At 42.1% G+C, this 26,027-nt stretch overlaps 1 protein-coding gene across 6 annotated transcripts in view; it reads left to right on the top strand.

The window, feature by feature from the left end:
* The first annotated feature begins 2,745 nt into the window (after positions 1 to 2,745).
* LOC137309714 (zinc finger protein 521-like) overlaps positions 2,746 to 26,027 on the top strand; it is a 618,054-nt gene continuing 594,772 nt past the window's right edge. For 3 of the 6 annotated variants that reach the window (XM_067977805.1, XM_067977804.1, XM_067977800.1), the window contains exons 1-2: positions 2,777 to 3,412; positions 9,564 to 9,623. In XM_067977805.1, the coding sequence (XP_067833906.1) occupies positions 3,373 to 3,412; positions 9,564 to 9,623 (100 nt within the window). In that variant the 5' untranslated portion in view covers positions 2,777 to 3,372. The other 3 variants (XM_067977806.1, XM_067977801.1, XM_067977807.1) reach the window with 2 other exon arrangements.

Below are 26,027 nucleotides of genomic sequence, written 5' to 3'. Positions count from 1 at the left end.
TGACCAGCGCAGTGTGGGATTGTTTGCGGGGGGGGGGGTGCTGTCTTTCTGATGAGGTGTTAAAACTGAAGTCCTGTTTAGGTGAATGTAAAAGATCCCCTGGCATTATTTGAAGAAGAGCAGGTAAGTTGTCCTGGACAATGTTTGTCCCTCAACCAAAACTAATAAACCAGTAAAAAAATAATTGGGATGCCCTGAGGATGGGAAAGGTGCTATATAAATGCAAGTTCTATCTGATTAGCCTCTAATTTACCTCTGAATCTATTTAGAGCACTTCCCCACAGGAAGTAACTGAGCTGTTTCCTACGTTACAACAGTGACTACACTTCAAAAGTACTTAATTGGCAGTATCAACTATGACTCAATGGGTAGCACTCTTGCCTCTGAGTTTTGATGGTTGTAGGTTCAATTCCCACTCCAGAGACTTAAACACAAAATCTAGGTTGATACATCAAAAGTAGGAAGTGCTGGACTGATAGTATGAGGCTCTATCTGACCTCTCAGGTGGATGTAAAAGATCCTGTGGCACTGTTTTGATGAAGAGCAAGGGAATTCTTATTGGTATCCTGGTCAATGTTTATTCCACAACCAACACTTAAAATAGATGAAATCTGGTCATTATCGCATTGCCGTTTGTGGGACCTTACTGTGTGCATATAGGCTGCCCCGTTTCCTACATTACAACAGTGACTACACTTCAAAAGTGCTTCATTGGCTGTAAAGCGCTTTGGGATGTCCTGAGGTCATAAAAGGCGCTATATAAATGTAAGTCACTTTGGTGGCTTTAAAGGAAATCAGGTTAGTACCTAAACTTTAAACGTATGCTTCAGATTTCAGACGACCCATGAGCAACATCACAGGACATCAGCCAGTAAAAGGTATACCAAGATCCTTCCGGATAGTTGCACATCACTTGAAAACATACCAGATCAAAACTGACTGTGATAGTATTGCACTATTTCCAGATACAAATCATTACTTTAAACAGCTTTTGTGCAGTTTCAGAAATACCACTTCTCCCATATATATGGGACTCACAATACTTACTGGATAAGAGAAAGGGGGTATCCAGCATTTTCTTCTGTAACCTTTTAAACACAATTTTTAAATAAAAACATTTTGTAAAAAAAAATTAGCAGCAGATTACTTGTATACAACTTTCAAAATATTGCAACTTCAAAATAAATATTGCACCTTCAAAATAAATATTACAACTTTCAAAATATTACAACTTCAAAATAAATATTACACCTTCAAAATAAATATTGCAACTTTCAAAATATTATAACTTCAAAATAAATATTACACCTTCAAAATAAATATTACAACTTTCAAAATATTACAACTTCAAAATAAATATTACACCTTCAAAATAAATATTACAACTTTCAAAATAAATATTACACCTTCAAAATAAATATTACAACTTTCAAAATATTACAACTTCAAAATAAATATTACACCTTCAAAATAAATATTACAACTTTCAAAATATTACAACTTTGAAAATATTACAACTTCAAAATAAATATTACAACTTTCAAAATGTTACAACTTTCAAAATAAATATTACAACTTTCAAAATGTTACAACTTTCAAAATAAATATTACAACTTTCAAAATAAATATTACAATTTACTTTCAAAATATTGTTCAAAATATTACCACCTTGAAAATATTACAACTTTCAAAATAAATATTACAACTTTCAAAATATTACAACTTTGAAAATATTACAACTTTCAAAATAAATATTACAATTTACTTTCAAAATATTATAATGTTCAAAATATTACCACCTTGAAAATATTAGAACTTTCAAAATAAATATTACAACTTTCAAAATAAATATTACAATTTACTTTCAAAATATTATAATGTTCAAAATATTACCACCTTGAAAATATTACAACTTTCAAAATAAATATTACAACTTTCAAAATAAATATTACAATTTACTTTCAAAATATTATAATGTTCAAAATATTACCACCTTGAAAATATTACAACTTTCAAAATAAATATTACAACTTTCAAAATAAATATTACAATTTACTTTCAAAATATTATAATGTTCAAAATATTACCACCTTGAAAATATTACAACTTTCAAAATAAATATTACAACTTTTAAAATATTACAACTTTCAAAATAAATATTACAATTTACTTTCAAGATATCCCACTCAGGAAATACCTTCAGAGAGCCACCAGAATATATCTGGCCATCATCATCAACAACAACAACGAAAAAAACCTTCCAAAGAGAAAAAAAAGGAAAAAAAAACTCTTGTGAGCAGCAACCTTTTGCTAGAAAAAAAAACTGAAAGCAAAAAAAAAAACCTGAGAAACCTTCTCAAACCTAAATATATATATACACACACACACACACAGCATACGAAGTCCAGCCAGAAGGGGGAAGAGTGCAGCTTCGAGATGCTTTTTTTAAAAAAGGGAAAAGAGAGAGAAGAGAAAAAAAAGGCAGCAGCCAGCAAGCAAGCCAGCAGCAGCTCCAGATCCTGGTTTTTTTTTTTTTTGGTAGAGGACGGGGAAATCCAGGAGTCCAGATCTTGCTGCCGGCTCTGGGTTTCATCATGCACCAGGCGCGCACTCTAAGGCTGACAATGATTTCCTCAGTGATTACGTACAGTGCGTGTCCCTGCGGGGATGGGCCCCCCTCTGGAGCCATCCTGATGGGTTTGGGGCCTTGTTTAAATTTTCCATTATTATGTGGACTACCGGAGCGACAGAGCAGTCCAAGACCTTGCAGGTTTGTGATGAGGAGTGAGTGGGGCAATCGGCTCTCTCTCTGCTCTGCTTTCACTCCACCGATAAGACTTAAGAGAGAGACCCCTTTGCAAGCGTCGATTCCAGCAGGTTTTTTTTTTGTTGTGTATATATATATATATATATATAGCAAGTCCAAAAAAAAAGGAGACGATTCTTTAGTTTTTCGAATGCAGAAAAAAAGTATTTTAATCTTCCAATTTATTTTTTTATTTTAAATACGTCTGATTTTTCCCCCTCTCTTTTTTTAAAAAAAAATCCCTCCCTCCCCCAAGAAATCTCATCTGATCTGATGCTGGGATTTACTGATTTAGGAGAAAGTCTTTTAAGCTTTGACTTAACCAAAAAAAAAAAGATTTTTCACGGATGCTGTTTTTTTTTTGAAGAGTGATAAGAGAGGAGGGGAAAAAAAAGCAAAACTGCTTATTTTAATTATATGAGAGAAAGAGAGAGAGAGAGAGAGAGAAAACAACATTTATTGAGGGCAGCAGGACTGGTAACGTGTCAAGGGGGCTTTTAATAGAGAGAGAGAGAGAGAAAAACCCCAGACCCAAGTCTTCAAGAAGGGGTTTTTTTGCGTTTAGGATGTCTCGCCGAAAACAAGCGAAGCCCAGATCGCTGAAAGGTAAGTAACCAAACGTTGAATATATCAAAAGTTAAATCTAAAGGGGAAAGTCCGAAGTGTATTTTATTTTGTACCGGAGCATCCTTGTCTTATTCGTTTTGGATGAGCGGGGAGAGGGGGCGGCGATTGATTGATTGAGTTGACCGGGGGCTCTTGAGCTCGGGCTTGGGCTTGGGCTTGGCTAAGTGTTGCTGGATGGATGCAGAGATTGGGGGTTTCTCCCCGACCCCCCCACGCTGTGTGTGACTTGTGTGGGCGCCGGGTGGTGGGACTTAGTTGAGATACGATGTGTGCCGAGTGGGATGGTGTAGTTGAGATACGATGTGTGCCGAATGGGTGGGGGCTTAGTTGAGATACAACGTGTGCGGTTGTGGGACGTAGTTGGGATACAATGTGTGCGGTTGTGGGACGTAGTTGAGATACAGTGTGTGCGGTTGTGGGACGTAGTTGAGGTACAGTGTGTGGGACTTAGTTGAGGTACAGTGTGTGGGACTTAGTTGAGGTACAATGTGTGGGACGTAGTTGAGGTACAGTGTATGGGACTTAGTTGAGATACAACGTGTGCGGGTGGTGGGACCTAGTTGAGATATAGTGTGTGGGACTTAGTTGAGACACAGTGTGTGGGACTTAGTTGAGACACAGTGTGTGGGACTTAGTTGAGACACAGTGTGTGGGACTTAGTTGAGATACAGTGTGTGTGGGACTTAGTTGAGATACAGTGTGTGGGACTTAGTTGAGACACAGTGTGTGGGACTTAGTTGAGACACAGTGTGTGGGACCTAGTTGAGACACAGTGTGTGGGACTTAGTTGAGACACAGTGTGTGGGACTTAGTTGAGACACAGTGTGTGGGACTTAGTTGAGACACAGTGTGTGGGACTTAGTTGAGACACAGTGTGTGGGACTTAGTTGAGACACAGTGTGTGGGACTTAGTTGAGATACAGTGTGTGGGACTTAGTTGAGATACAGTGTGTGGGACTTAGTTGAGATACAGTGTGTGCCGAGTGTGTAGGAATGTTGCGACTTAGTTACTCTGGGCGCCGAGTCACGTGGCGGCTTGCCAAGCGGGCTGTGGTCCAGGCGAGGCGGAGCGCTCCAGAGACAAGAAGCTTAAATAATAATAATAATAATAAACAACAACGGTCAATTCCACAACTACACTCCAGTCAATTTCATGTGATTGAAGGGAAATCTTGTCTGTAACAGTCAGGACTCCCCTTTTATTGTTTTTTTTTGAAATGTACACACAGATATGATGGATCACATGTCTTTTTTTTCTTTAAAAGGCTGTAATTGTATCTCAGCGAAAGGCGCCTGGAACGGATTTATTTGTTTTTTGTTTTGTTACCCGGGATTTAAGCGGAGGGAAATAGCTTCGGATTGGTACAATAAGTTGAACTTTTTTATTTTTTGAACAATGCCAGCCAGAATTTTAGTTTTAAGAGTCCGAACAAAATCGATCTGATTAAGATAAGTTTTTCTTTGAAATTTGCCGTGAATGGGATTACAATTAAAAATAAGAGGCTCGTGCAACTTAAGGAGAACGCATTCCTGTCAAAAGTGACGGGGCGGTCTGGCCTTTTTTTTTTGAAAGTGGTAACTTAAAATCGGTTTGTAAAAAAAAAAACCGACTGCGAAATAAGGAAATTGAAATTCAAAGTCTATTTAAAACAATCGGCACTGTTGGGTGCTCTACCTTAATGAGAATGTAATCTTGTCGTATCTGGTTTTAAAGGAGTTTCTCTGTATTTGAGCATGATAAAGGAGATGTAACTCGCTGAAAGGATGAAATAAGACACAAGAATTGAATAAGGATTTTTCCCCTTTAAATTAAACTTGGATTCATTGGCTGAAAGGAAGGATTTAGAGTTTTTACAGATAGATGTTGAGAGTGCAGTTCTTTTTAATCAATTGTTATGACTGATTATTGTGAGAAAAAAAATGTAATTACTCCAGTTGTTACATTAATTGTCAGTGAAAACTGGGCATTTAACAGTCTGCCTCTATGTGGCAGCAGGAACTGGGTATTAAGGATCAGGGTTTTGTTGAATTCGTAACATCAGTACTGTACAGTCCCACTAAGCTGCTAGATAATTGAGATCCAGGTGCCTAACAAATATTCTGAATTGAAACACAATGGAAAAAGGTCTAATTTGTGCATATATTTTTGTATTTAAGTTTGAAAAATGGATTGGGTCAGGAGGAACATGTTAATTTTACATGAAAAGGTGCTGATTGAGTATGGACAATGAAGCCATTGTTTGTCTGGCTTTAAATTGATTATGAGCAGAATGAGCGCAGATATGAGACACCCGCCCTTATTGGATGGGGACTAAAGTAGTAACTGCCAATTGTGAATTTTGGGTTCTGCATTCTGAATAATGATTCTGTTTCGCTATCTGTCATATCTGGCTTAACGATTCAGTGCGAATCAGGCAAATATCAGCCATCCAGTTCCAACTGAAAGCAGTGGAAAAATACTGCAAATTCCTGACATGAGACTCGGTGAGGTTTTATTTTGAGTGAGAGGGGCTGCAGACACACATGCAATATTATTTGTCAAAAATTCAAAACCATTGACTTAAATTTCCCACTCGGTATTTAATTGATGGACAGGTACCTTCAGAACTGCCTTGGTGGTGACAGATTGTGCCAAAGCAGTGAAATGCAGTAAGGTGTTACCTTCATGTTAAAGGCGGGGGGGGAACTTTCTCAACAACTTGCATTTATATAGCGCCTTTAATGTAGTAAAACACCCCAAGACGCTTCACAGGAGTGATTATCAGATGTAAATTTGACACTGAGCCACATAAGGAGATATTAGGACAGGCGACCAAAAGCTTGGTCAAAGAGGTAGGTTTTAAGGAGCGTCTTAAAGGAGGAGAGAGAGGTTTATATCATAAGCAGGAAGATGGTTTGAGTTTGTTTGTTTTTTTTTGTTAAAACCTCTCTGTGCTCTGAAGTGTTAAATCCCCCTAAATGAGATGCTCAATATTCAGGGGCCAGCAGCTTTCATTCTCGTTCTGTATACAGGAAGGTCACGTGTATATGCTGCTAACCTACACCAATCCTTTAACATAATATAATCAATTGTTGTTGTCCACGTAGGACATAACACTTGAAAACCCTCCTCTGAAGTCAACTTGTCTCCAGGTACTGTACTGTATGTATCAGCAGTGGGGGCAAAGGTCATATCTTTGAGCCTTTAGGAGAGAAAGAAATCAATGTCTCCCAATGTGGTTATGTTTCTGTAGCATTTAAATGTTGTGCATTACCATAACACCAATAGTTAGATTGTCTGATTCAGTTTTATTTGATTTTTTTTTTTACCTCTAGCTACATTGGAGTGAAATGTGAAATGTGCTGAACTCTGCTGTCGAATAGAGAGTTTTACAACTTTAACTGACTCCTCCCACCCGCTCCTCACCCCGACCCCTGCCTGCGATTTATTTTCCGTCTTTCGGTTGAGACGTTAAACCCGCTCAGGTGGACGTAAAAGGTTCCACCGTGCTATTTCAGAGTAGAGCAGGGGAGTTCTCCCCGGTGTTTCTTTTCCCCAAAAAAACCCATTCTCCGGTCATTCTTTCATCGCTGTTTGTGGGAGCTTGCTGTGCTTAAATTGCGTTTCCTACATTACAACAGTGACTACACTTCAAAAAAAAAAAGTACTTCATTAGCTGTAAAGAGCTTTGGGATGTCATGAGGTTATGAAAGGTGCTAAATAAATGCAAGTTCTTTCTTCTACTTGTTTAGGAGAAGGTTCTACCCTTACGCACTCCAGATTATTCCATTTGGTTTTAGTCGGTGTTTGGTGTCCTGTTTTGGCTTGACTTGCATAGAAAGGGACAAAATACATTCTTTTCTAACCTATTTAAAAATGTTTAGAGGTGAGCTCTGAAAGTTGCTCTGCTCAAAGGGTACTTCTGGGAGGTGAGCTCCGGTGACTGATTGGGGTGAACTTTAGCTGCAGGGCACCATTAGTTAAAGCCTGAGTACGAGGGCCAAAGGTGTACAACACCAAGAGGCCAGAGGAACGCAGAGTAAATTTGGCCACTTTTGCAAATAGTGCCATAACAGGGAGAGAGAATTATTTATTTTATTTATTTTCTTTGGTCTGTCTTAAAATACGCAGCTTCACCACTGAGCGAATTGAGTATTGAGCTGGGATTAGTTAATATACTGCAGTCCAATCCATGTGTGCTACTGCACCAGATAAAAATGCATTCTCAATAACACCAGTACTCTGCATGGGAATGGTTCCATTTATTTGGCGGACCTTGATTAAGGTTATAGTGTCTAGTGCTAAAAGTCCAATGGTATATTTTTTGACTTTTACTTTTCCGGTCGACAAACCAGAACTTAATAAATAAATAATTTAAAATATTTAGTTGGTTAATTTGTTTTTATTTCTGCAAGGTAGATTGGGAAATGAAAGACTTGTTTTATTGTCTTTTAGTCACTTTAAAAGCCCTCAAAGTCTTTTTGTACGGTATGAGGAGTAGTAAAAAAACCCATCTCAGCTGAAAGTGTAAAGGACTGCATGCATGATTGAGAGCACACTTTGGAATTCAAGGTTCAGCTGCACATTCCATGAGGCTTTACACTGTAGCACCCAGCTGAGTTTCGTTACACAATGTCTGAACCTTACTCTAGCTAATAGACCAGTTAAGTTTTTAAAAAAAAAATCGCCACTATGAATGAAACGAGATGAACGAATTGCAGTATTTTAGCGGCGGTTTCTAATTTGATACCGGTTTTGAGAACCTCTCGTTCAACCCCCCCATCCCCTTTTTATTTTCAATACTCTACCTCTGTTGCGACCCCCTGTGCCAGATATCACTTCCTTACCAAGAGAGCAGCTGGACAGCCTGATTCTACAGCTCTATCAATGCAGCTTTGTAAGCAGGGGCGTAGGGAAACGTGATTGAGGCCCCTCTCTCTCTCTCTTCCACTGTGCCCCCTCCCTGTCCACATAGGTGCCTGCCTCTTCTCCACTTGCTTCCTACAACAGCCTCAATCAAAGAGTGCAGCTAAAATAGGCAACTCACCCATATGGGGAAATCATGCGTTGGTAACACCCAATGTGTTGTGCCACCTGCCGCTGGTTTTAATAAATAAGAAAGCCCAGTTACCAGCTAAAAATGCATGAAGGACAGATGGTCAAATCCTCTAGAAATGTACTGTGCCCTCCAAACTGTTCTTGCTGTGTGGAGTTCCAATGTAATGTTTCAGTATTTTTTTTTAAAAGGTGTGTGATTGTTTGGTTACTTGCCGACGCCGTAATTCACTGGAAAAAGAAAAGTGATGATTTTTTTTTTGTTGTTTATGAATTATTAGCCAGCGTCGCACACCACACGCTGCGTTTCAACCTGAGTGATGAGCGTAGAATAAATAGAGCAGCCTACACCTGATTGTTGCCGTACAGCTGTTCTTTCAGTGATGAGAAATGCCTTCACATGGGTCTGGCTTGCACACCTGCAAAAAAAAAAACCCGACGACACACTGACACTTGCTCTATATATACGTCCTCATTAACCAAGCTTAAAACAATGTAAGGCTCGCCAAAAATGAATGCTTACCTGTTTGGATAGGTAGTAGAGGGAGCCTGCTGCAATCTGCTAGCAAGGGTCACCTGTCACCAGGTTGCCAGAGACCTATTTAATAAAATGAGCAAATGTCCTCTCATGTTTCGAACAAGTGCATCAAAAAATCTCTCACTGGCGTAAATGTCAGAGCTGCTGTAGACTGATGAATGGATTTTTTTTTTGTCGCCCGAAACCCTGTTCTCTTATATACTGCTGTGCAGTTTAGGAAGTTAAGTCAGTTGCTACCAGTAGCAAATGTGAGGCACAAACCCAGGGGATAAAGTTGATGGGCTATGGGGAAAGAGCAGGGGGGGCGGTGGCGGGGAGTGAGACTAATTGGATAGCTCTTTCAAAGAGCCAGCACGGGCAGAGTGGGCCGAATGGCCTCCTTCTGTACTGTAGCATTCTATGGTTCTATGATCTTGCCTAACTTTTCCTTCTCTCCCCGCACCCCCCCTCACTCCCCAATTATCATTTGCACTGCTAAATAGAGCCAGACTGTGAGTTTCATCTCTCCCACATTTACTAACACATTTTTTTTTTATTTCCTTTTATTTTTCATGCAGTAGAAGAAAATGAGACGGAAGACCTGCATCCTACTGTGGGGCAGACAGGCACTCAGAGCGGTAATGTTATAATCTCTAATTAGCAGTCATTTATCATTGAAATAGATTTGGCAAGATTTTTGTGGTTGACCTGCTATTGTAGTGACACTGTGGAAAATTTGCTTTTGTTCATTTAGACAGCGGATGTCAAACGCTGACTGACAATTTATGCACTATTTCCACAATTTAAAATCTCCGGAAATTTTGAGAAATTACCCAGTGAAAATATCTCGACTCCTTGCTGGCACCAATTTTTGTGTGTGTAGAATCCTCCCAATAACAAGAGGGGCAGGAGAATCAGCAGCCAGCAATTACGGAGAGAGAACTGCTGCATTATTCTGTGTCATTTGTATATCTTTTTTTATAAGCGAGAGTGGTGAGGAATTTACTAGAGTGGCATTTCCATCTGTCAGTGTATGTATACGTGTGTCTGTACCTGAGACTAATAAGCTGCAATTTCTCACCTACACGGCTGAAATCTGCTACAGTGTTAAACTAGATTTAAAATTAACTTGTTACTGAGGTTGCAAGATCTTAAACAGATTGAAACTGTACTATTAAAATAACTACTGTGCCGTGGAATTTAGGCGCGCGTACAGGTTATAGTTGTGAAAAATGGAAACCTAGAGTCGTACAGCACAGATGGAGGCCATTTGGCCCATCGTGCTTGTGCCGGCTCTTTGAAAGAGCTATCCAATTAGTCCCACTCCCCCCTGCTATTTCCCCGTAGCCTTGCAAATTTCTCCTTTTCAAGTATTTATCCAATTCCCTTTAGAAAGTTACGATGGAATCTGCTTCCACCGCCCTTTCAGGCAGAACATTCCAGATCGTAACAACTCGCTGCGTTAAAAAAAAATGTCTCCTCATCTCCCCCCTGGATTTTTTTGCCGATTACCTTAAACCTGTGTCCTCTGGTTACCGACCCTCCTGCCAGTGGAAACAGCTTCTCCTTATTTACTCTTGTAAAAACCCTTCATAGTTTTGAACACATAGTCTCTATCCCTAAGTTGTGCCCACTGTGTGGGATGTGTCAGCTCAGTGCTCTATGTCCATTTGATACGTAGTGCCAGATCACACAAGCCTTCCTGCTGGACTGACACTTAACTCCTCTCATTCTTAAATTCCCCATGCACTTTCTGACGTTCATGTGGATGATACTGTGCAGCTGCTTCAGAGCAACGTAGTGGCTATGCTGGGCTTTCCCAAGCGGCTGCTCTCAGTCATCGCCCCTGGGGAATACTGAACACTGAAGGAATTGGTCACTCACTGTTACATGGAATGAACAGTGCAAAGACAGGCCATTCAGCCCAACTGGCCTATGCCGGTGTTCATGCTCCACACGAGCCCCCTCCCACTCCTCAGTGTGTGTTTATCGAGCTTCCCCTTGAATACCTCTATACTATTCGCCTCAACTACTCCATGTGGTAGCGAGTTCCACATTCTCGCCACTCTCTGGGTAAAGAAGTTTCTCCTTAATTCCCAATTGGATTTATTAGTCAGTACCTTATATTAATGGCCCCTAGTTTTGGAATCCCACACAGGTGGAAACGTCTTCTCTGTGTCTACCCGTCATCATTTTAAAGACCTCTATCAGGACAACCCCTCAGTCTACTCTTTTCCAGAGAAAAGAGCCCCAGACTGTTCAGTCTTTCCTGGTAGTTATAACCTCTCAGTTCTTCTATCATCCTCGTTTGTAGATTTCACCCTGAGACCACAGTGCTATGAAAAGGGCCAGGATTTTTTTTTTAAGCTGACTCCAAACATCTGATTAATTGGACTCAGTGACGGCAACTTGATCTGTTTTTTTTTTGTAAGATTGCCGTGGTTGCTCCTTTTGATGGGCTTATTGGTTGAAATCACTGCCTGGAATGCCCGGGGCCATAGAGACCAGGAAAGCTCTGGTTTTGATACCAGATTTTTGCTGTTGTACTTAACTTCAACCAGGCCAGCAGTAAAGAAGGACTTGCATTTATATAGCACCTTTCATGACCTCCCAAAGCACTTTAGAGCCAATGAAGTACCTTTGAAGTGAAGTCACTGTTGTAATGTAGGAAACACAGCAGCTAACTTGCACACAGCAAGATCCCACAAACAGCGGTGTGGTGATGTGATGTTGGTTGAGGGATAAAAATGGCCCACGACACCAGGGAGAACTCCCCTGCTCTTTTTCAAAATAGTGCCATGGGATCTTTTACATCCGCCTGAGAGGGCGGAGAGGGCTTCAGTTTAATGTTGTCATGCAAAAGACAGCACCTCCAATAGTTCAGCACTCCCTGAGTGTCAGCCTAAATTTTGTGCTTAAGTCTCTGGTATGGGACTTGAACCCATAACCTTCTGCCTTAAGAGGCAAGAGTGCTATCCACTGAGCCATTGGTGAGGCTACACTTGGAGTACTGTGTACAGTTCTATTATAGAAAGGATATTATTAAACTAGAAATAGTGCAGAAAAGATTTACTAGGATGCTACCGGGACTTGATGGTTTGACTTATAGGGAGAGGTTAGACAGACTGGGACTTTTTTCCCTGGAGAGTAGGAGGTTAAGGGGTGATCTTATAGAAGTCTATAAAATAATGAGGGGCATAGATAAGGTCGATAGTCAAAATCTTTTCCCAAAGGTAGGGGAGTCTATAACGAGGGGGCATAGATTTAAGGTGAGAGGGGAGAGATACAAAAGGGTCCAGAGGGGCAATTTTTTCACTCAAAGGGTGGTGAGTGTCTGGAACGAGCTGCCAGAGGCAGTAGTAGAGGCGGGTACAATTTTGTCTTTTAAAAAGCATTTGGACAGTTACATGGGTAAGATGGGTATAGAGGGATATGGGCCAAGTGCAGGCAATTGGGACTAGCTTAGTGGTATAAACTGGGCGACATGGACATGTTGGGCCGAAGGGCCTGTTTCCATGTTGTAACATCTATGATTCTATGACACTGAAGTATGTACTGCAGTTGGCACTGCTAGGATTGGGATTGCATATGATGCCCTCCCCTTCCCAGTGGCCTTGCACATAAAGAGTACTTGTTTGGATGAGATACCAAGGGGGTTGCAAGTGCTCATGGAACCCAGCCTGCCTTCAGGAGCGGAAGTGACTTAAATATAACTTGACTGCTGCTGAGCTCACTGAATATTATTGTCACTGCAGTGCTAATAGGCTGTCCAGAGCAAAGCGTCAACTGGAGGAGGGCTAATTTCATTGAGTTGAAAAGGGATCTGGCCTAGGTGGATTAGAATCAAAGATTGGCAGGTAAAACAGTAAACAAGCAATGGGAGGCCTTCATCAGAGGAGCTAGTTTGGGCACAGAGGAGGCACGTTCCCACGAGGTGGAAAGGAAGGGCATCCAAAGCCAGAGCTCCCTGGATGACCAAAGAGCTAGAGATTAAAATTAAACAGAAAAAGGAGGCTTATGATAAATATCAGGTTCATAATACAGTAAGGAACCAGACTGAATACAGAAGTACAGAGAAGATCTAAAAGAGGGGCAAAGAGAGAGTACGAGAATAGATTAGCGGCCAACATAAAAGGGAATCCAAAAGTCTTTTATAAACATATGAATAATGAAAAGGACAGTCAAAGGAAGGGTGGGGCCGATTAGTGACCAAAAAGGAGATTTTCTTGTGGAGACAGAGGTACTGAATGAATACTTTGCATCTGTCTTCACTAGAGAAGAGGATGCTGCCAATTTCACAGTAAAGGAGGCAGCAGTAGGGGAATTGGATCGATAAAAATAGATAAAATAGATAAAGAGGAGGTACTTAAAAGGTTGACAGTACTCAAAGTAGAAAAGTCACCCGGTCCGGATGGGATGCATCCTGGGTTACTGAGGGAAGTAAGGGTGGAAATTGCGGAGGCTCTGGCCACAATCTTCCAATCCTCCCTAGATATGGGGGCGGTGCCGGAGGCTGGAGGATTGCAAATGTTACACCCCTGTTCAAAAAAGGGGAGAGGGATAAACCCGGCAATTACAGGTCAGTCAGTTTAATGTCGGTGATGGGGAAACTTTGAGACAATAATCCGGGACAAAATTAATTGGCACTTGGAAAAATATGGGTTAATAAATGAAAGTCAGCAGGGATTTGTTAAAGGTAAATTGCGTTTGACTAGCATGATTGACTTCTTTGATGAAGTAACGGAGAGGGGTGATGAGGGGAGTGCGGTTAATGTGTATATGGGCGTTTGATAAAGTACTACATAATAGGCTAGTTAGCAAAATTGAAGCCCATGGGATTAAAGGGACAGTGGCAGCATGGATACAAAATTAGCTAGGGGACAGAAAGCAGAGAGTAGTGGTGAACGGTTGTTTTTCAGACTGGGGGGGGATGTTTACAGTGGTGTTCCCCAGGGGTCAGTATTAGGACCACTGTTCTTTTTGATATATATTAATAACCTGGATTTGGGTATAGAGGGTATAATTTCAAAAATTGTAAATGACATGAAACTTGGAGATGTATTAAACAATGTGGAGGATAGTAATAGACTTCAGGAGGATGTAGACAGACTGGTGAAATAGGCAGACATGTGGCAGATGAAATTTAACGCAGAGAAGTGTGAAGTGATACATTTTGGTAGGAAGAACGAGCAGAGGCAATATAAACTAAATGGTACAATTCTAAAGGGGGTGCAGGAACAGAGAGACCTGGGGGTATATGTATACAAATCTTTGAAGATGGCAGGACAAGTTGAGAAGGCTGTTAAAAAGCAAATGGGATCCTGGGCTTTACTAATAGAGGCATAGAGTACAAAAGCGAGGAAGTTATGCTCAATCTTTATAAAACGTTGGTTAGGCCTCAGCTGGAGTATTGTGGCCAATTCTGGGCACCGCACTTTAGGAAGGATGTCAAGGCCGTGGAGAGGGTGCAGAGGAGATTTACCAGAATGGAGCAAGGGATGAGGGACTTCAGTTATGTGGAGAGACCGGAGAAGCTGGGATTGTTCTCCTTTAGAGCAGAGAAGGTTAAGGGGCGATTTAATAGAGGTGTTCAAAATACTGAAGGATTTTGATAGAGTAAATAAGGAGAAACTGTTTTCAGTGGCTGAAGGGTCGGTAACCAGAGGGGACAGATTTAAGGTAATTGGCAAAAGAACCAGAGGCGACATGAGGGGGAAAAGAAAAATTACTCAGTGAGTTGTTACGATCTGGAATGCGCTGCCTGAAAGGGCGGTGGAAGCAGATTCAATAATAACTTTCAAAAGGGAATTGGACAAATAGTTCAAGTTGAAAAATTTGCAGGGTTGTTGGAAAAGAGCAGGGAATGGGACTAATTGGATAGCTCTTTCAAAGAGCCGGCACAGGCATAATGGGCCGAATGGCCTCCTTCTGTGCTGAATGACTCTATGACAGTAGCTGATGTCACCAGCAGACTTTGTTTGCTGTAGTATTTCTAAATCACTACAGCAGTGTCTGCTGGGGACTCAATTACATTTTTTTAGCAAAAAATGGATCCTAATGATTTTAGAATGATCTATTCTTCAATATGTCCAGTCATCTAAACAGCAGTAGAATTGCTTTATTAATTTAATGTTTAGATAAGCAGATGTGAGCACTGTTCTCATTAATTTGTGCTATAAGCCCCAAATTCCTGGTGTGAGTGAGTTGCTAGCCATTTGTGTGTCAGTGTTGCATCTCCATCACCAAGACCGCCTACGTCCAACTCTGTAACATCCCCCTCTCCGCCCCGCCTCAGCTCATCTGCTGCTGAGGCGGGCGCATGCCTTTGTTACCTCGACTATTCCAAAGCCAACCTAGCCGGCCTTTCATCTTGCACCCTCCGTAAACTTGAGCTCATCCAAAACTCTGCTTCCCGTATCCCAACTTGCACCAAGTCCCGTTCTCCTATCACCCCTGCGCTCGCTGACCTACATTAGCTCCCGGTCCGGCAAGGCCTCGATTTTAAAATTCTCAAACCTGTGTTCAGATCCCTCCATGGCCTCGCCCCCTCACAATCTCTGTAACCTCCTCCAGTCCTACAACCCTCCGAGATCTCTGCGCTCCCCCAATTCTGGCCTCTTGCTCATCCATGATTTTAATCGCTCAACCGTTAGCGGCCGTACCTTCAGCTGCCTACGTCCTAAGCCCCGGAATTCCCTCTCTAAACCTCTCCGCCTCTCTACCTCTCTCTCCTCCTTTAAGACGCTCCTTAACACCTACCTCTTTGACCAAGCTTTTGGTCACCTGTCCTAATATCTCCTTATGTGGCTCGGTGTCAAATTTTGTCTGATTACGCTCCCGTGAAGTGCCTTGGGATGTTTTTACTATGTTAAGGGCGCTATATAAATGCAAGTTATTGTGCTGACCTCAGGCCAGAGAAGGAGCAAAGCAAAAGCCAGGATTCTTGCCGTCGATGACTTTCCAATGACTGGTACTGGAATATTTGTGGATGTGGAATGAGAGCAGGATCAGGCTCGGCTATGATGCATCCCTCTCTCTTTCTCTCCCCTCTCTCTTTCTCTCCCCTCCCTCTTTCTCTCCCCCCACCTCCCAAAGTTGAATCTCTTGCTGGCACTCATTTTCCAGGTTCACACATGAAAAATGGTCCCTTGGTTTGCGATAGCGGAGTGCCACTGCCATTGGTGGAAATACTTTGGTATGATTTTAGGTGAGAAATGTTTTTTTTAAGTAGTGAAAGTTTTGTAATTGCAGCTTCTGTTTGAAAAATCACAATAGGTGAACCTCCTTTTAAAATTACTATTATTGCAAAGGTTACATAGAGTTTACAGCACAGGCACAGAAACAGGCCATTCGGCCCAACTTGTCTATGCCGGTGTTTATGCTCTCCTCGAGCCATCTCCCACCCCTCTTCATCTCACACTATCAGCATATCCTTCTATTCCTTTCTCCCTCATGTGTTTATCGAGCTTCCCCTTAAATGTATCTGTGTTATTCACCTCAACCACTCCGTGTAATAGCGAGTTCCACACTCTCACCACTCTCTGGCTAAAGAGGTTTCTCCTGAATTCCCGATTGGTGATTATTTTATATTTATAACCTCTAGTTTTGGTTACCCCCACGAGTGGAAACATTTTCTCTATGTCTAGCTTATCAAACCCCTTGGTTACTTTAAAGACCTCTGTCAGGTCACCCCTCAGCCTTCCCTTTTCAAAAAAGAACCCTAGCCCCATCACAGGTTTGGACTGTTTTTGAACTGTTAAGAGCACCTTGCTGTGTTCTGAGCCAGACCTTTCAGGAGCGAGATTGGAAAACACTCCTACACACAAAGGGTGGTAGAAGTTTGGAACTCTCTTCCGCAAACGGCAATTGATACTAGCTCAATTGCTAAATTTAAATGTGAGATCGATAGCTTTTTGCCAACCAAAGGTATTAAGGGATATGGGCCAAAGGCAGGTATATGGAGTTAGATCACAGATCAGCTGTGATCTTATCAAATGGCCGAGCGGGCTCGAGGGGCTGAATGGCCTACTCCTGATCCTGTGTTGAGCTGTTCTGATAATCGTTCGCCTCCTAACGCTCCCCAGCAGGAAGCTCTCGAACTTCAACATTCTCCTCTATCACTTCTCAGCTGGGTTCAGTGGTAGAACTTTTTGCCTCTGAGTCAGCAGGTCATGGGTTCAAATCCCGCTCAAGGGACCTGAGCACGTTATTTGAACTGACGCTTTCAGTGCAGTACTGAGATGGTTGCTGCGTTGTTGGAGGCGTTGTCTTTCCGATGAGGCATTAATATCCTGGCCAACATTTACCCCTCGACCAACACCGCTAAAACTGGTCGTTACTGTTAAGTGAGACCTTGGTGTGCGCAAATTGGCTGCTGAATTTACCGACATAACAACAGTAACTGCTCTTCAAAAGTAATTCAGTTTCTTTGAAGCACTTTGGGACTTCCTGAGGACATGAAAGGCACTATATAAATGTAAATTTGTTTGTTTGCTGATATCTCTGGATGCAGTGAGCTAGGCTGCTCAGGGGTGATGTCAGGAAGCACTTCTTCACACAAAGGGGAGTGGAAATCTGGAACTCTCTCTCCCCCCCCCCCCCCCCCCCAAAAAGCTGTCGAGGCTGGGGGTCAATTGAAAATTTCAAAACTGCGATCGATAGATTTTTGTTGGGTAAGGGTATTAAGGGATATGGAACCAAGGCGGGTAGAAGGAGTTAAGATGCCGATCAGCCATGATCTAATTGAATGGCAGAAGAGGCACAAGGGGCTGAATGGCCTCCTCCTGTTCCCATGTTCCTAATGTGCTTCTTAACTGCAACACTTGAACCAAGCACGATATTCCCTGTGCCCCCAACCCCCCCCCCTGCTCCAGTTAGAAGTTGAAATTTAAAACTAGCCGTAATTAAGCCAATGTAGACTTCCTCCCGGGTTGCAAACGTGTCTGCAGGCCCCAACCTTTCAATGTGGCCACTTACGATGGAGACGTCTTGGGGACTGGTGCCAATTTCAAAATAGGAAAAACAAGAAGAGAAGAGAAAAAAAAAAATAAAGTTCCAGTACAGGATACATTCCAGCAGCCCTTCCTGTTCGAATGAGTGTCTACTGCTGGTGGCTTTTGCTTTTTTGCCTTCCTTAACTCCTGACCGCAGCAGTGTTGTTTATGTGGCCGACTCTGCTGCCAGAACGAGAGAGAAAAAAAAAAAGAAGATAACTGCGGCCCAAAGGGAGCCGCCCACCATGCCGGGACGGACACTCGATTTTTCTTGGGAGTTCCAGAAGGATTCCTGCCCCCGCATCAATTTCTTTTTTGCGTCCCCAGCCGCTGCATTTGATCAGCCGAGGTCTGAATGAGAACACTACTATAAGAAAGATCAGTGACAACAGTTCGCAAATCACATAATCGTGGAATGAAATAGGAACATTGCCTTTTTTTTATATATAAACGGTGCACAAATTGTGTGGATTTTTTTTTTAAAGAAACAACACAATCTTTTACATAGAGGTTTTTTTTTGTCCGTTCTGTTTTCTCTTTTCCCCCCCCCCCCGCCTCCCCTCGTCTTCTGAAGGTGTTAACTAGTGTTGGGAGGGAGAATGTTTGGTCGAAAGATATCAGGGAGCGAGGGAGCGAGGAAGCGAGGGAGCGAGGGAGGGAGGGAGGGAGGGAGGGAGAGAGAAAACAGGGAACTACAGGCCAGTCAGCCTGACATCAGTCGTCGGGAAAATGCTAGAATCTATTATTAAGGACGTAGTAACATAGAAAATCATAATATGTTTAGGCAGAGTCAACACACTTTTATGAAAAGGAAATCATGTTTGACAAATATATTAGAGATTTTTGAGGATGTAACTAGCAGAGAGGATAAGGGGGAACCAGTGGATGTCGTATAATTGGATTTTCAAAAGGCATTCGATAAGGTGCCACACAAGAGGTTGTTACACAAGATTAGGGCTCAAAGGGGTAGGGGTAGTCATGGGATCATAGAAAGGTTACAGCATGGGAGGAGGCCATTCGACCCATCTAGTCCGTGCCGGCGCTGTGCAAGAGCAATCCGGCTAGTCCCACTCCCCCGCCCGATCCCCGTAGCCCCGCAAATTTTTTCGCTTCAAGTACTTATCCAGTTCCCTTTTGAAGGCCATGATTGAATCTGCCTCCACCACCCCCTCGGGCAGTGCATTCCAGATCCTAACCACTCGCTGTGTAAAAAAGTTTTTCCTCATGTCACCTTTGGTTCTTTTGCCAATCACCTTAAATCTATGTCCTCTGGTTCTTGCTCCTTCTGCCAATGGGAACAGTTTCTCTCTATCTACTCTGTCCAGACCTTTCATGATTTTGAATACCTCTATCAAATCTCCTCGCAACCTTCTCTGCTCTAAGGAGAACAACCCCAGCTTCTCCAGTCTCTCCACATAACTGAAGTCCCTCATCCTTGGAATCATTCTAGTAAATCTCTTCTGCACCCTCTCTAAGGCCTTCACATCCTTCCTAAAGTGCGGTGCCCAGAACGGGACACAAAACTCCAGTTGTGGCCGAACCAGTGTTTTATAAAGGTTCATCATAACCTCCTTGCTTTTGTACTCTATGCCTCTATTTATAAAGCCCAGGATCCTGTATGCTTTCTTAACAGCTTTCTCAACCTGCCCTGCCACCTTCAACAATTTGTGCACATATACCCCCAAATCTCTCTGTTCCTGTACCCCTTTTAGAATTGTACCCTTTAGTTTATATTGCTGCTCCTCGTTCTTCCTACCAAAATGTATAACTTCACACTTTTCTGGTTGAATTTCATCTGCCTCGTGTCCGCCCATTCCACCAGCCTGTCTATACCCTATTGAAGTCTATCACTATCCTCCTCACTGTTTACTGCCCTTCCAAGTTTTGTGTCATCTGCAAATTTTGAAATTGTGCCCTGTACACCTAAGTCCAAGTCATTAATATATATCAAGAAAAGCAGTGGTCCCAGCACTGACCTCCCTCCAGTCTGAAAAACAACCATTCACCATTACTCTCTGTTTCCTACTATTTAACCAATTTCGTATCCATGCTGTCCCCCTTATTCCACGGGCTTGAACTTTGATGACAAGCTTATTATGCGGCACTTTATCAAACGTCTTTTGAAAGTCCATATAAACCACATCAAATGCATTGCCCTCATCAACCCTCTCTGTTACCTCATCAAAAAACTCTATCAAGTTGGTTGAACACAATTTGCCTTTAACAAATCCGTGCTGGCTTTCCTTAATTAATCCACACTCGTCCAAGTGACTGTTAATTCTGTCCCAGATTATCGGTTCTAAAAGTTTCCCAACAACCGAGGTTAAACTGACTGGCCTGTAGTTGCTGGGTTTATCCTTGCACCTTTTTTGGACAAGGGTGTATCATTTGCAATTCTCCAGTCCTCTGGCATCACCCCCGTATCTAAGGATGATTGGAAGATTATGTACCTCTGTACCTCTGCAATTTCCACCCTAACTTCCCTCAGCAATATATTAGAGTGGATTGGACAGACAGAAAACAGAGAGTAGGAATAAACGGGTCATTTTCGGGTTGGCAGGCTGTAACTAGTGGGGTGCCATGAGGATCAGTGCTTGGGCCCCAGCTATTTACAATCTATATTAATGACTTAGATGAGGGGACCGAGTGTAATGTATTCAAGCTTACTGACTATACAAAGCTAGGTTAGAAAGTAAGCTGTGAGGAGGATGCAAAGAGTATGGACAGGTTAAGAGAATGGGCGAGAAAATGGCAGATGGAATATAATGTGAGGAAATATGAAATTATCTACTTTGGTAGGAAGAATAGAAAAGCAAAATATTATTTTAAAAGGTGAGAGACTAAGAAATGTTGGTATTCAGAGGGATTTGGGTGTCCTTGTTCATGAATCACAGAAAGTTAACATGTAGGTACAGCAAGCAATTAGGAAGCCAAATGGTGTGATAACCTTTATTGCAAGGGGGTTGGAGTATAAGAGTAAGGAAGTCTTGCTGCAATTATATAGGGCTCTGGTGAGACCACAAATGGAGAACTGTATACAGTTTTGGTCTCCTTACCGAAGGAAGGATATACTTGCCTTAGAGGGGGTGCAACGAAGGTTCACTAGATTGATTCCTGGGATGCGAGGTTGCCCAATGAGGAGAGATTGAGTAGAATGGCCCTATACTCTCTGGAGTTTAGAAGAATGAGAGGTGATCTCATTGAAACGTGTAAAATTCTAGGGCCTGACAGGGTAGATGCTGAGTGGCTGTGTCCCCGGCTGGAGAGTCTAGAACTAGGGGTCACAGTCTCAAGATAAGAGATCGGCCATTTAGGACCGAGATGAGGAGAAATTTCTTCAATTAGAGGGTTGTGAATCTTTTGAATTCTCTACCCCAGGGGGCTGTGGATGCTCAGTCATTGAGTATATTCAAGACTGAAATCGAAGGCTATTTGGACAATAAGGGAATCAAGGGATATGGGGATAGGAACATAGGAACAGGAGTAGGCCATTCAGCCCCTCGTGCTTGCTCCGCCATTTAATAAGATCATGGCTGATCTGTGATCTAACTCCATATCCCTTAATACCTTTGGTTGGCAAAAAGCTATCTATCTCAGATTTAAATTTAGCAATTGAGCTAGTATCAATTGCCGTTTGCGGAAGAGAGTTCCAAACTTCTACCACCCTTTGTGTGTAGAAATGTTTTCTAATCTCGCTCCTGAAAGGTCTGGCTCTAATTTTTAGAGTGTGCCCCCCACTCCTAGAATCCCCAACCAGCGGAAATAGTTTCTCTCTATCCACCCTATCCGTTTCCCCTTAATATCTTTTAAACTTCGATCAGATCACCCCTTAACCTTCGAAACTCTGCAGAATACAACCCCAATTTGTGTAATCTCTCCTCGTAACTGAACCCTTGAAGTCCGGGTATCATTCTAGTAAACCTACGCTGCACTCCCTCCAAGGCCAATATGTCCTTCCGAAGGTGCGGTGCCTAGAACTGCTCACATTACTCCAGGTGCGGTCTGACCAGGGTTTTGTATAGCTGCAGCATAACTTCTGCCCCCTTGTACTCTAGTCCTCTAGATATAAAGGCCAGCATTCCATTAGCTTCCTTGATTATTTTCTGCACCTGTTCATGACACTTCAATGATCTATGTACCTGAACCCCTAAGTCCCTTTGGACATCCACTGTTTTTAACTTTTCACCATTTAGAAAGTACCCTGTTCTATCCTTTTTTGGTCCAAAGTGGATGACCTCACATTTGTCTTCATTGAATTCCGTTTGCCACAATTTTGCCCATTCACCTAATCTATCAATATCGCTTTGTAATTTTATGTTTTCATCTACACTGCCTCGAATCTTTGTGTCATCGGCAAACTTAGATATGAGACTTTCTATGCCTTCATCTAAGTCGTTGATAAATATTGTGAATAATTGAGGCCTCAAGACAGATCCCTGCGGGACTCTACTAGTCACATCCTGCCAATGTGAGTACCTACCCATTATCTATCCTCTCTGTTGCCTTTCGCTCAGCCAATTTCCTAACCAAGTCCGTACTTTTCCCTCGATCCCATGAGCTCCTATCTTAGCTAACAGTCTCTTATGTGGGACCTTATCAAATACCATCTGGAAGTCCATATAAATAACATCCATTGACATTCCCCTGTCCACTACTTTAGTCACCTCTTCAAAAAATTCAATCAGGTTTGTTAGGCACGACCTACCTTTCACAAATCCATGCTGGCGCTCTCTGATTAACTGAAAATTCTCGAGGTATTCAGTCACCCTATCCTTAATTATAGACTCCAGCATTTTCCCCACAACAGATGTTAGGCTAACTGGTCTATAGTTTCCCGGTTTCCCTCTCTCTCCTTTCTTAAAAAGCGGAGTGACATGTGCAATTTTCCAATGTAGAGGGACAGTTCCTGAATCTAGAGAACATTGAAAGATTATAGTTAGGGCATCTGCAATGTGCTCACCTACTTCCTTTAAAACCCTGGGATGGAAGCCATCTGTTCCTGGGGATTTGTCACTCTTTAGTGCTATTATTTTCTTCATTACTGTTGCTTCACTTATGTTAATTTTATTGAGTCCCTGTTCCCGATTAATATTAGTTTTCTTGGGATTTCCGGCATGCTATCCTCTTTTTCTACTGTAAATACTGACGCAAAGTAATTGTTCAACATGTCCGCCATTTCCCCATTGTCAATGACAATATCCCCACTTTCAGTTTTTAAGGGGCCAACACTGCTCCCGACCACCCTCTTTTTCCTAATATAACTATAAAAGTTCTTCGTATTGGTTTTGATATCCCTTGCGAGTTTCTTCTCATACTCTCTTTTTGTAGCTCTTACTATCTGTTTTGTGACCCTTTGTTGATCTTTGTATCTTTCCCATTCGCCAGGATCTGTGCCATTTTTTGCCTTTTTGTATGCCCTTTCCTTATGTCTTATACTGTCCCTTACCTCTTTAGTTGTCCATGGCTGTTTTTTTTGGCAAGTAGAGTTCTTGCCCCTCAGGGGTATAAACCGGTTCTATATCACGTTAAATGTTTCTTTAAACACTGATCATCAGTCGTTTTACCCATTAACAGATTTGCCCAGTTTACTGTGGATAGTCTCTGTCTCATCCCATTGAAGTCGGCCTTACCCAAGTCTAGAATCTTAGCAGCTGATTCACTTTTTTCCCTTTCAAACACTACATTGAACTCGATCATGTTATGATCACTATTGGATAGATGTTCGCGCACAGTTTAGCTGTTAACTAAATCTGGTTCATTACTCGTTACTAAATCTAGTATGGCTTGCCCCCTTGTTGCTTCTAGGACATACTGCTGTTGAAAACTATCCCGGACACACTCAAGAAATTCACTACCTTTCTGACAGTTGCTAGTCTGCTTTTCCCAATCTATGTGAAGGTTAAAGTCCCCCATTAAGACCACTATGCCTTTGTTACACGCTTGTCTAATCTCTGCATTTATACAATCTAGCACTTCAGAGCTGCTGCCAGGGGTCCTATACACAACTCCCACTATAGTCGGAGATCCTTTCCTATTTCTCAATTCAACCCATAAGGTCTCTGTTGGCTGCTTACCTCTCGTTATATCCTCCTTTATCATTGAAGTGATTTTATCTCTAATCACTAAGGCTACTCCTCCCCCTCTTCCATTTTCCCTATCTCTCCTGTAGACCTTATAACCCGGAATATTTAGTTCCCAATCCTGACCATCCTACAGCTATGTCTCAGTAATAGCTATCATGTGATACCCTCCAATTTGAATTTGAACCTGTAGTTCATTTAATTTATTCCTTATACTCCGTGCATTTGTATATAGAACTCTTAGTTGGGCCACACACCCTCGCCTGACCTTCAGCTTTGATGCTGGGTTAATCGCCTTACGCCTTCTAGTTTTCACTTTAGCTGTAGTGCCTAAAGTACACTTTCTTTCTGCTGCTCTACGCTTTTCCCTTTCACTTGTTCTTGAACAACTGTTTGTACTATTTGTATTGTAAATTTCCCCTGGGTCTTCCCCTCTCTTGCTGCTCTCAACTTTACTCCCTTCTGACTCCCCGCTCAGGTTCCCATCCCCCTGCCACTCTAGTTTAAACCTTCCTCAACAGCACTAGCAAACACCCCCACCGAGGACATTGGTCCCGGTCCTGCTCGGGTGTAACCCGTACCGTTTGTACAGGTCCCACCTTCCCCAGAACCGGTCCCAATGTCCCACAAATCTAAAACCCTCCCTCCTACACCATCCCTGCAGCCACGCATTCATCCGGTCTATTCTCCTGTTCCTATACTCACTAGCACGTGGCACTGGTAGTAATCCTGAGATCACTACCTTTTGAAGTCCTGCTTTTTAATTTATCTCGTAACTCCTTAAATTCACCTTGCAGGACCTCATCCCTTTTTTTTAACCTATGTCGTTGGTACCAATATGGACCACGACTACTGGCTGGATCGGGCGGGAAAGTGGAGTTGAGGTTGAAGATCAGCCGTGATCTTATTGAATGGCGGAGCAGGCTCGAGGGGCCTTATGGCCTCCTCCTTCTCCTATTTCTTATGTTCTTATGCCAGCTGCCCTCAAGTACTGGTCAAAGTGACCGTTCTGTAGGCGTGACGCTTGATGGTGTATTCCAACTAGACCATAGTGGTGTCCTGATGATCAGGAATGGCAACCCTGGCTGACCGTTCCCCCCCACCAACCCCCACCGTCCGTCTCTCTCCACTCCTCTTGTCCACTGGGGCTGACGACAATTGTAGTGCCTTTTTCAGCTGACTCTGTGCGAACCTTCCTCGCGTATATATTACATAGAATTTACAGCACAGAAACTGGCCATTCGGCCCATCTGGTCTATGCCGGTGTTTGTGCTCCACACGAGCCCTTCTTCATCTAATGTTATCAGCATATCCTTCTATTCCTTGCTGCCTCATGTGTTTATCTAACTTGCCCTTAAATGCATCTATGCTATTCGCCTCAACTACTCCTTGTGGTTGTGAGTTCCACATTCTCACCATTCTTTGGGTAAAGAAGTTTCTCCTGAATTCCCTATTGGATTTATTAGTGACTATCTCTTATATTTATGACCCCTAGGTTTGGTCTTCCCCACAAGTGGAAACACATTGATCTAGCCGATATCTTTCTGCGTACGACCCCTGATAGGTGGCTTGACTGCGAGAGAAGATTACTGTACTTTGAAGTCTGTGCTTATTTTTTTTCCCTGTCCTTGAAAGCTGTCTAGGAAGAAGGAAATAATTGTGAATTTTAGATCTGTCAGGGTCATATTTTCAAGCCAAATTAAAATTCAAAAAGTTCTCTCACTCCAAAGTAAATGAGAGTGCTTTCACAAGCTTGCTAGCAGCAAAATGTAACTTTCACTGGAACATGGTGTAAAGAATTACTTAATAACAACTCTTTTTTTTAGTTTCTTTTAAAAAAAATGAGTTAAAGTGTCAATAATCATGACTTTCGGTATTTTTGAGTGACTCAACAAATAGTCATTGCAGATTGAGGATATTTCTGTATGATTACTTAATTTTGTCCAAACTGAAGCTTTTGCATGCAATA

The sequence above is a fragment of the Heptranchias perlo genome, chromosome 3, assembly GCF_035084215.1.
Source record: "Heptranchias perlo isolate sHepPer1 chromosome 3, sHepPer1.hap1, whole genome shotgun sequence".
Lineage (NCBI taxonomy): Eukaryota > Metazoa > Chordata > Chondrichthyes > Hexanchiformes > Hexanchidae > Heptranchias > Heptranchias perlo.
This window is presented reverse-complemented; position numbering and strand designations above follow the sequence as displayed.